Source organism: Budorcas taxicolor, chromosome 22 (assembly GCF_023091745.1).
Source record: "Budorcas taxicolor isolate Tak-1 chromosome 22, Takin1.1, whole genome shotgun sequence".
NCBI classification, from domain to species: Eukaryota; Metazoa; Chordata; class Mammalia; order Artiodactyla; family Bovidae; genus Budorcas; species Budorcas taxicolor.
In genome coordinates this window covers 20,636,752-20,648,945 of record NC_068931.1, presented here as the reverse complement: position 1 = coordinate 20,648,945, position 12,194 = coordinate 20,636,752, and the positions used below count along the sequence as shown (strand labels likewise).

Here is a 12,194-nt window from a genome sequence, read left to right as displayed (position 1 = left end):
CCTTCAGAATGGACTGATTGGATCTCCTTGCAGTCCAAGGGACTCTCAAGAGTCTTCTCCAACACCACAGTTCAAAAGTATCAATTCTTCGGCGCTCAGCTTTCTTCACAATCCAACTCTCACATCCATAAGTGATTAAAACTAACCTTGTGCACGTTTCCTCTTGTAGATTATGAAAGCCATGTACAAAACTGCTTGTTTCTTTTAGCGATTATGATCATATATGTGGAAGTGATTTGAATTGGTATTTCTGTGATGTGTTTCTATGGTGAATGTTTGTCCCATCCCATCAAAATATTTAGGACTCGCCTCACAACCATAATTTTGTCTTATTCAATCTTCATTTGTTTCTCTCTCAGATTTGTTTCTCTCTCAGATTGAGCAGATAGATAAATTTAGTTGCTGATGTAAATTCTTGAGGATATGGGCCAAATACAGTAATAGTGTTAAAGACAGAATTTGCTAGGAAAATTAGAACCAAGGGGCATTTAGTAATTTTGTAGTATGTCTGTTGATTGATAAGTGAACATGTACTGATTGATACCATTTCTCATCTATCCTTTTCTTTTCTTTCATTTCCTTGGGGTACAGCAACCCAATCCTTGGGTTTTTAGCCCTTAAAGATGGCATAAACTATAGAGATCATCAAACTCAACCATTTTATTAACATTTAAAATTACCTAAGAGATGTAAAATGATTTGCCAAAAATAATAGAACTCCTAAGTAGCAGTGCTGGAATTCTAATCGAGGTCTTTTGACCTCAAGTATACTGTCAATTATTCTGTGCTCTCTATTCATTTTTATAGCAAGTCAACACATGCTAGCTTTCAAAAAATACAGTAATGATTAAAGAGTATGGGGTTTAGCCTTTTCTGAGTCTGATAATTACTATTAAAAATTTTGCCCGGCCCATAGTGTAGATGGTGAAGGCCAGGGAAGCGTGGAGTGCTGCAGTCCATGGAGGTGCAAAGAGGTGGCCACGACTGAGTGACTGAACAACACATGGTGTATCCTAAGTATTGGTGCAGCATTTGGTATCCATTGCTAGTATTTTGTCTTTTGTAAAATCTTGTGTGCCTATATTCTTGTAAATCTCATAATTATTGACTTTAATGTCTTTCAGATTCAATAATCCTAGGTTGTGCCACAGTCCCTATGGGAACTAGAATAAGTTATTAGAGCCTTGCAAATGTGTTTGACTGCCACATTCTGTTAATTTTTCTTTTCCACTGATGGCCTGCAGCTTCAGCGGCTGTGCAGTGGAGAAACTTAAACCTCGAGGGCCCATTAGATTTAACTTGTTTACTGCGTTGATATCTATATGTTAAATGACAAGAGAGTTCAGGTTATTGAATAATTTAAAATTCAGCTCTAATTGGTGTCATATGACCTGGAAAAGGCCATGGAAGACGCCAGGAGCATGCTGAGAATTTCTTATAAATAATTCATCAATTAGATGGTTCATTTGCCTGGATGTCTTGCTGAATGCAAAAGTTTGTAAGTTATAACTGATGATATAACACCTGTAAGTATTTAGTTCATAACGCTAGAAGGTAATCTACCTTGATGATCTTCTAGCAGAATCTGCGAGTGTAGGAGAGTTAATTGCACTGGGGAGAAGGAACATTTATTTGGGATGAGACTTTGGCAAACCATGCAGTGCAGCTGTTGCATTATGTAGCTTCTGTCAGCTTGACAACTGGTTCTCATAAGCTCACTAAAAATGCGGCATGTTGTTCTGTGCCTTATTCCATATTAACCCCAAATGTTCTGGATAATACAGTGACCTGTCCCTCACACAGTAGTGTAGGTTTAGAAATATTTAGCTTCTGGATTTCTGATTTCATCATAAAATGAAGAGCAAAGGGGGAAATTCTGAAGTTACAAAATGATTTTTATTCTTATAAGGCTATCAGTGAGAATATGAGGTTTGTTAATAGGGTATTTGCTAGGATAGTAAATTACTATTTACCATTAGAGAAATGAATACCAATAAGATCTGTTGGTACTGTTGGCTAATCCTGTGGTTAACAACTCATAAATGCATTCCAAGTAATCTCTTCCTAATTATGCAAAGTAAATAACAACCTGTTGCAGGAAATAATTATTGCAGTTTAGTTTGCCTCTCTCCTTATGGCTAATAGCAAAGATTGGCTGAGCCTGTAAAAATGATTTGTGCATATTTATAAAACATGAGTGTTTACTTGTTGATGCTATTTTCATGACATAATACTGTGGGTTTTATTTTTTATTATGTGAGAACACAAGAAAACCCTAGATTATCTTAGGAATGTTTATCTTCATATATGTACAACACACCTGTTTGTGCTTTCATGCATGTATACAAGGTCATATCATGCTGCTAAGTCACTTCAGTTGTGTCCGACTGTGCAGCCCCATAGACAGCAGCCTACCAGGCTCCGCCGTCCCTGTGATTCTCCAGGCAAGAATACTGGAGTGGGTTGTCGTTTCCTTCTCCAATGCATGAAAGCAAAAAGTGAAAGTGAAGTTGCTCGGTCGTGTCCGACTCTTAGCAACCCCATTTTATACTACTATCATTCAAATATTATCATGTGTCTAAATGGTAAAAAAACAAACAAACAAACAAAAACAAACTTTTGAGATGAACTGGAAAAGACTCCCATTTCCCTTATTTATGTGGGAACACTTTCTTGGCAACACCAACATATATTTTAATCAAAAATATTTGATTTGTGTAATGAACAGAGTCTAGGCTCCTACCCTTAAAAGCAGGCTGTTCATCTCTACAGACTGGCAGGTCTCACCAGGCGAGTGTGGGTTCCCCTTGCCTGTGGCAGGATGTCCAGCATCCTAGACTTACCCTCTCAAACAGGCAGGGTGTGTGTGTGAGCGTGTGTCAGTTGCTAAGTCATGTCCAACTCTTTGCCACCCCCTTGTCTGCAGCCCACCAGGCTCCGCTGTCCGTGGAATTTTCCAGGCAAGTATATGGGAGAGGCGAGCCATTCCCTTCTCCAGGGGATCCTCCCCGATCCAGGGATGGAACCCGGGTCTCCCACACTGCAGATTCTTTACCATCTGAGCCACCAGGGAAACGCCAAAAAAGGCAGTTCAGTTCAGTCCAGTCACTCAGTTGTGTCTGACTCTTCGCAACCCCATGAATCGCCAGGCCTCCCTGTCCATCACCAGCTCCCAGAGTTCACTCAGACTCACGCCCATCGAGTCAGTATCATAAATGTTTGTAAAAAATAGCCTTTATTTTCTGTGAAGTCTTTAAAAAATATCTGTCACGTTTTAAAAAGGGATCATAAAGATTCAGAAAATGCAACTCAGAAATTTACCAGCCTTCAGTATCAGAAAATTCTTAGTATCTCATATAAGTCTCTCACACTTTTTTTAAACCTTATACTTTTCTCATTGGTGTTTTTTTTTAAATCTAGTCATTGACTAGTGTCTACCCAAGTTAAGACACGTTATGCTTCTACTCTGTTATAAGCCAAGTGTTGCCAGCATTTTCTCCTCATCTTTCTTTTGTGCTGTGAATCCTGCAGCATGCCTTGTCAAAGATTTTACTGGCTTCATTTCTGCCACATCTAGAGTCTAAAGATGTAGCCAAGATTGTGGTACATTTTGTATAAGACAAATCCTAATATGCTACTATTTAGAACTTACTGTTTTCCATGGATCATTTTCTGTCTAAACTTTTTTATTTTAATTTATACGATGTGTTTTTCCTAAGTATATTCTTCTACATGCTTTTCTGCTAAATATCATTCCATTTATTTCTCTTTTTATAATTTTACTTAATTATTGGCTGTGCTGAGTCTTCACTGCTGCACGAGTTTACTATTGTTGTGGATTCTCTTGTTGCTGAGCACAGGCTGTAGGCACTCAGGCTTCAGTGATTGTGGCTCATAGGTTCCAGAGCACTTGGGCTTCAAGTAATGGCAGGCTCAGGAGTTGTGGCACACAGGCTTAGTTGTTCCATAGCACATGGGATCTTCCCAGACCAGGAATCTAAACCGTGTCCCCTGCATTAGCAGGTAGATTCTTAACTGTTAGACCACCAGAGAAGTCCCTGTTTACTTCTGATTAAGCAGTCAATCCAACTCATTTTCATTGCACAGAAAACATATAAATAGATAGCATGTCCCAAGTCATATTGTTCAGTTTGTTTAGTTTTGAGCATAGCCTAGGATATTCATAGACTCCTCTAATTCCAAGAGCACTCAACATAATTATCAAGTTCAGTTGGCAAACCATGGCTTGCCAGAACTCCAAAGTTTTGTACAACTCACAAGCTAAGAATGGTTTTAACTTTTTAAATGGTTAGAGTAAAAAAGACTATTTCTTGAAATGAGAAAATTACATGAAATTCAAATTTCAGTATCCACAAATAAGGTTTTTCTAGAATAGCTGTTGATTTCACAGTGCAAAAGCAGAACTGAGTAGTTATGACAAAGACTTTATGTACTGCAAAGTTTAAAATGTGAAGTGTCTGACCCTTTGCAGAAGAAACTTGCTGACCCCTGCTGTATAGCCATGAGAATATAGCCACACACAGCACCATGTATGAACTCGACAAATGTAATGCTGGGTGAAAGAAGTTAAACAAAAAGAATGTATATCATATGGTTTTATTTATGCTTCAGAAATAACCAAGTACAACTGAACTCTACTATGTATTTCAGCAGAGAAGTATTAAAGCAAAGGAGAAATTCTCATTAAAGTCAAGATAATCATTCCCTGTTTTGGCAAGAGAGGTAGAGAGTGGTGATGGCTCAGGGTCATCAGAGGTCTTCTGCATACAGAAGGGTCATCTTCTGTGTGCAGAATGGTAGTTACTTTGGGCATTGCCTTGTGATTATTCACTAAGTTGCTCTTATTTTTTGTGTGTACTTCTATGTTTATGGTATTTCATACTAAAGAAATTGTTTAAAGTCTACAACAGGAAGTAATGTGTTAAGTATTTGGAGTAAGTCTAAGGGTTTGGAGTGAGACATAGTCCCATGTCTGACGTAGAGTATTGACATGAGCTTGGGAAAGTTGTATTGATTCCTTGAACTTCATTTTCTCATCAGTAAAATGCCAATTAATACCTTATAAAATTGCTGTTAAGAATAGGTTAAATGTGTAAAACATTTAGCATAGTATATGGTAAACTCTGGGTTGAAAACAGCCAGAGTAACAGTGTGTTCTGGGAGCATGTTCTGCATTTAGTGGTCAGTGAAGGTGACCAGTTAGAGCTAAGTAGGCTTATCGGAAATAGTTTGCATGAAATTGTCTTCCCCAGCCTTCATTTCTCATTTTCAGTCCTTTAAGAATTACTTTGAATCATTTAAATATATTGGTTCCAACAATAACTTCATGAAAGAAGATATCCAAATGACCAGCAAGCATATGTTCATTACTGTCATTACATATCAGGGAAATGGGAAATAAAGCCATTATGCTATTTCAGCACACATACACCAGATAGACTAAAAATGGAACAGCTAGCAAGTATTGCTGTGAATGTGAAGTAACTGCAACTCCCTAATTTCCTGATGGGGTTGTAAAACAGAGTGACCAGTTTAGGCAACTTACTGGCTGTTTCTAACAAAGTTAAATATGTGCCATGTGACTTCAAAAAAGAGAGAGTATTGTATGAGAATATTCATGAAGTGAAGTGAAATCGCTCAGTCGTGTCCAACTCTTTGCGACCCCATAGACTGTAGCCTACCAGGCTCCTCCATTCATGGGATTTTCCAGGCAAGAGTACTGGAGTGCGTTGCCATTTCCTTCTCCAGAGGATCTTCCCGACCCAGGGATCGAACCCTGCTCTCCCACATTGTAGGCAGATACTTTACCGTCTGTGCCACAAGGGAAGTCCCTTGAGAATATTCATAGAGGCTTTATTTTTAATAGTCCTAGACCAGTAAAAACCTAATCCAATAAAAAGAATGGGTAAATAAATTTTGCATAATTCATACAATGAAGTACTATGCAGCAATGAGAAAAGAATGAACTATTGATACACAAAGCAACATAGAAGATACTCAAATATTATGCTGAGCTTAAGAAGCCAGGTACGAAAGAGTAGCATGCAGTAGAATTCCATTTATATGAAGTTCAGCATAGGTAAAACTAATCTGTGATCATAAGAGTCAGAATATGGTTACTCCTGGGAGTGTGAGAACGTGATATTGACTAGAAAGGACACAAAGGAACTTTCTAGGATATTGGAGTTGTTCTATAATTTGATCTGGGTGATGATTACATGGGTAAATGCAAGTAAAGATCTGTGCATTTTATTATACATGTTATGCCTTCATTAAAAAAATCTAATGGTTTTTAAGTTAGTGTTATATATCTGAAAAATTCATATATAACCCATATGCTAGAGACAGCAGTTTGGGATTTATTGTTAGTTTAAACCTTAGTTAAGAGAAGTTATATTTGTAAATATATAGAAAGCATGAAGCAGAAAGAAAAATACATCTGTTTCATTTGGGCCCACTGGGACTTCCATGTGTTCCAGAGGCAATGTTTTTCAACTCCACTAATAAAATAATTTCTTTTATTCATATTCCAACAGGAAGTTTTATTTCTTTTCTCTTCTTCCTTAGTAGCTCATGATTCAGCCTAACCATGGATTCTAATTTTCTTTTCTTTGGTTACTGTGACCTGTAACCCAATTTGAATTTTTTTCCTAAGCTGATAACGTCAGCCCAGAGTTATTGAGAACGTACGTGCTATGTCCAAGCCCCAGTGCTATACATATAGATATAGATAAACATATACACCTCCTGCCTTCAGAATTTGTTGTGGCAGGGAAGTCAGTGATAATAACAGTAGTAGTCATAGGAAACTTTTTAAAAATATGAACTTTATATTAAGCGCTGTCCAAAGCACTTTATATATGAATTATCTAATCATCACAACAACCCTAAGAGACAGTGCAAGATGTTAGTGTAAGACTGACATCCTTTGTATGAATGAGAAAGATGAAGAACCTCTCAATTATCTCAAGAAGCTCAACTCTGGCCCTACTGAAAACCTCACTGTAGCAAAATAAAGATTGATAACTGAACTCATTCTCTTTTAAGACAATTTAGAGATAATCTGTTGTAACTGAACATGCCCTCGGGTGATCTCACCCCCCCCACACACACATACACACATGCACCACAGTGTTCTGCCTGAAAGAAGTTTGGGTAAATAGAAGGTTTGTGTTTCCTTTTTGTAAATTAGTACCCTTATAGACAGACACTCTTGATAACTGCTCATCTGTCTCACCACAATGTTCAGTTTTGATGTAGGTGCTATTTTTAATCCTTATTTTACTGTTGAGGAACCTGAGGCTTGGGCAAGTTGAATAATATTCTATATAGTTTTTTATTGCTGTATAACAAGTTACTACAAACTTAGCTTAAAATAGCACACATTTGCAGTCTCATAGTTTCTGTGGGTCTGTGAGTCTGGCACAGCTTAGTTGGATCCTATGCTCAGGGTTTTAGAAGGCTGCAGTCAAGGTGTCATTTGGGCTGTATTCAGCGGGGATCTCTAGGTCCTCTTCCAAACTCACAAGGTTTTTGACAGAATTTATTTTCTCGTATGTGTATGGTACGTGCCTTGTTTTCTTGCTCCCTGTTGCCTGGAAACTGCCTTCTGCTCCAGAAGTCATTGCCGTATGAGCTCCTCCATAAGCCCTCCCACCCTGTATATAATAGTTTGCCTCTGCTAATCCCAAACCCCTATTCCTTCACTCCCCTACTGCTGTTCTCCCTTGGCAACCACAAGTCTGTTCTCTCTACCGGTGAGTCTGGGATTCTCTTCCGCTCAGTTCAGGTACTCAGTCGTGTCCGACTCTTTGCAACCCCATGGACTGCACCACGCCAGACTTCACCAACTCCTGGAGCTTGTTCAAACTCATGTCCATCGAGTCCATGTTGCCATCCAACCATCTCATCCTCTGTCGTCCCCTTCTCCTCCTGCCTTCGATCTTTCCCAGCATCAGGGTCTTTTCCAGTGAGTCAGTTCTTTGCATCAGGTGGCCAAAGTATTGGAGCTTCAGCACCAGTCCATCCAATGACTATTCAGGACTGAGTCTGTGATTAGCAGAGGCAAACTCTTACATATAGGATGGGCAAAAACAAGTTCCTGCCATCTAGCATGGAGAAGTATATTCAATATCCTGTGACAAAACATAATGGAAAAGAATATGAAAAGGAGTATTCGCTTTCATATTCTTTTCCATTATGTTTTGTCATAAATAAGTCACTTTGTAGTCCAGAAGAAATTAACACACATTGTAAATCAACTATAGTTCAATAAAATCTACCAAAAAACAAAAAAGCCCTCCCATAACACAATAGCTTATTTCTTCAAGACCAGCAAGAGAATCACTGACCTTGGGGAGAACACCAGACCTGCTATGAAAGGGCTTACCTGAGTAGGTCTGGCCCACGTGAAATCATCTTCCTTTTGTTTTAAATTCAGAGTTAGCTGATAAGGAGCCTTAGTTATATATGTAAAGTCCGTTTTGGCATGTACGTAACATAACCACAGGATTGATCACTGATCGTATTCACAAGGTCTACCCTGCTCAAGGCAAGGAGATAATACAGGGTGGGGACACCAAGATGATGGAGATCTTGGGGAGCATCTTAGAATTCTGCTTAGCAATATGCACAGTTCCCTAGCAGGTAGTCGGCAAAGCAGGTTATCTTTGAGGAAAGCACGCATGGAAATGTTTATGTCTAAGTGCCCCTCAAAAACATTAGACGCTAACTACAAAAAAAATTTGTTTTAGAAATTTTCCAAATACCTGACATTTGTGAATAGTGTAACAATCAGCACTATTAAAGTAAGTATAAGCTTTGTTAGTACCTAACAATGCACATATGTAAATAATGTTAAGTAACAAAAATGTGAATAAAAAATACTACATACATGGTATCTACTGTTATATTAATGATACATGGATTAGAAAATATATGATGATGTAAAATAGTTGATTTATGTTTCTGGACTCAAAGCATTTATCTGTCATTTAAAAGTATAACCTTTAAAAAGTCAGTTTATCATACAGAATAGCAGATGCTGAACATTTCTGTTGACAGTAAGTGCTACAGAATTTCAGAATAGGGGAGATTAATGTGGACTAGAGTTCTTCCTTAGGTATAAAATAAGGTTAATTTTTTATAAGGTAGTTTATCATAAATTTTGCCCCAGAACTAGTTCCTTTTATGTAGTTTGTCATCTGCTCAGTATACAAGATTGCATGCCTTCTATGAAGAGACCCAGGTCATCGCCACATATGTGGCTGACTCTCATTTAAACAGAACTCCTTTAACATTGTTTTAGAACCTCACTTGAAATCTTGAGTCATTGTACTAGCCCTCTTTTATTATAGGCTAGGAAACATTGTATTGCCATATATCTGTTAGTTGATACTTTTTACCAATCAGTTCTTCATTTTCAACTATTGCAGAATAAATTGGTGGGATTTTTTCCCCCCTCTCAGCTTGAGTTCTCGATTATTCATTCTTCCTATATCTCTAGAATACATAACCATCTCAACTGTTTATGAATTAGTTCTTATTTTAAAAGTTGTGGCAAACTGATAATGGCCTTCCAAATATGTCCATGTCCTAATTCCTGGAACCTGTGAATGTCACTTTATACGGCACAGAGATTCTGTATGACAAGAGACTTTACAGATGCCAGTCAGGACCTTAAGTCGATGAAATTATCCAGGATTCCATGGGTAAGCCTGATGTAATCAGAATGGTCCTTCTAGGAGGGACAAAGGAGGAGTCTAATGGCCCATGGTACAGACCAGTGGTTCTCAGAGTTTGGTTCCAGGTTGGCGGCACCACCCGGGAGTTTGTTAACAGCGCACATTCTTCGGCTCTACTCTAGAGTTGCTGAACTGGAAACTCTAGGGAGTAAGCCAAGCAATTCACATTTAACAAGCCCTCCAGGTGATTCTGATTCATGCTAAAGTTTGAGCATCATTGCTAAAAACTAAGTTTTGCTCTCCCCAGTTGAACAAGCTTGAGGCTAAAATGCTGGGAAAGCTCATTCTATTGGCTTGTCAAAGGTAATTTGCAACTGCCTTCTTTCTGCGTGACTTCTATCAGACTGTAATCACTTGAATAGCTTAATTGAGAAATCACTTATGTTTATAGCTGAAATTAAATGTTTTGTATTTAAATAACTACTTTTGATTAGAATCATATTTTGTGGAAAGTGGTTGGTTTTATCTGTGTACTGTAAAGATATTTATAAAAACTCATCAAATTTCTAGCAGTAACTAACATCCTATTCAGTATAAGGTGAAATGTTTTACATCAAATCTCATGCTGTGTAATGGCCAATCAAAAGGTATTTAAGGTGGCTGAATGGATTTCTTGGCTTAGTATTCAAAATTAAACATTTTAAGACATTAACATTTAATGTTTTTCTTTTTCACAAAGTTGATGTTATGTAACTCTTACTATTTGCAACTCCTGAAGTCTTGCTTAAGCATTGAGTGGCAATACTTTCTCTCATCCTTGTGAATTTACTGAAATGTAGATTGTTTGAAAATGATTTTAGCCTTGTGGCACATGTCTGTTTAGCTGTGAATACTATCTTTATTAAGAAGACAAAAACACAGCTTTGTCTTGGTAAACATGTATCACTGATTCCTGAAGAGTCAAAAGAACTCCCTCTATTGTGCTCTTATTTGACAAGTGATCTTGTGGTTCCTTTTAGGTATCCAATAGGAAAAGCACTCTCCCATCTGCATCTGTGGAACTGGATGGCTCCTACTTGAGTGTAGCCAAACCACAGATCCACACTCAAACCAAGCAGAGGCCTAAGTCGGCAAATCAGGACTCAGCTCTGGAATCCCTTGTGGAATTTAGGAATAATTCTTTGAAACCAGCAACCCATCATTATTCCAAAGAGGATATGGGCAAGGTTCCCTCAGAGACCAGAACATGTAATTACAGATCCCCAGGGAAAAAACTAGTAGATGCAGTCCCTACAGAGAAAGCCCCTCCCAAAGAACTGAAGATGAAGGAATGCCAGCACCTCCAGGCTCCTCTGTCTAGTCAGCGTTGTGGCCATGGACGTTCTGAAAATGCAGATCACGTTCACGAGAGCCATCCGACACACCTGGGCCCTCAGCATTCCGATACACACCTGGACTCATGCAGGTATTGTGGGCTTTCCTGGGCGTCTCTGATGCATGGCCATGGGGCACTGCCACCTAATGAAAATGATGTCAGAAAGCAGCTCTCAGAAGATAGAAGGCAGCAACTTATGCTTCAGAAAATGGAGCTGGAAATTGAAAAGGAGCGCCTTCAGCATCTGTTGGCCCAGCAGGAGACAAAACTTCTCCTGAAACAGCAGCAGCTTCATCAGTCTCGACTGGACTATAACTGGTGAGTTCTACCTGTTTTTTCAGCAGTACCTGTAGTTTGGAGAATACAGTATAAAATAACAGCTGTGTTACTGTAACAGATGTATAGGAACAGAAGTTCCTCAGAATCTTCGTTTGCTTAAGATGCATAGCAGCTATGACTTCCAAATAAATTGCACTGTCTTTTGGGGAAGAACTAAAAGATTACCTTGTCTTCCAAAATATTAGCTTAGAATATCTACTTCTTACCTGTCCAGTGTAGTTTTGGCTGGATTCTAAAGACAGTATTTTTCAACAATGTTACCATTACACAAAATACTTTGCTATTTGATGTCATTGTAGAGAATATTAAGCATTAAGTAAAAACTTAAGATTTTAGGATGTAAAATGAGACTCACGTGTTGACTAGGTGTCATCATTCCATATAACAAAGGGAACCTGCTAAATTCAACCTTTTCTGGTTATGAAGCATAACCTGTTCAATAGCCAATTATTATAACCTTCCCACATTTAAACTGCTCTTCCTCTGACAATTTTTCCCTAAGAACAATGTTTCAAAAGCTAAAGCCCTATTTAATATCATGTAGTGTTCATTATAGTTTTACATACAAAGTTTGTTATCTTAATTTCAAAATAGTAATAGATGAAATGCAGTTGTATTTAAACATAAGAAAATATGGCATTTATGTCTTTTTATAAGTACATTTCAAGGAAAGGGTGTGTGTATCTGTGTGTGTGTGTGTCTGTGTGTGTGTGTGTATCCCTGCCATTTTCTCCTTGGTCAAGCATACCTTTTCCTCTTTGTATACATTCTTAGGC

General features: G+C 38.2%; 1 protein-coding gene across 1 annotated transcript in view; it reads left to right on the top strand.

The window, feature by feature from the left end:
• Positions 1-12,194, top strand: part of KIAA1328 (KIAA1328 ortholog) — a 443,695-nt gene that overhangs the window by 258,619 nt on the left and 172,882 nt on the right. Inside the window, exon 7 of the mRNA XM_052660503.1 lies at positions 10,724-11,397. Coding sequence (XP_052516463.1) covers positions 10,724-11,397 — 674 coding nt within the window. The remainder of the gene's footprint in view (positions 1-10,723; positions 11,398-12,194) is intronic.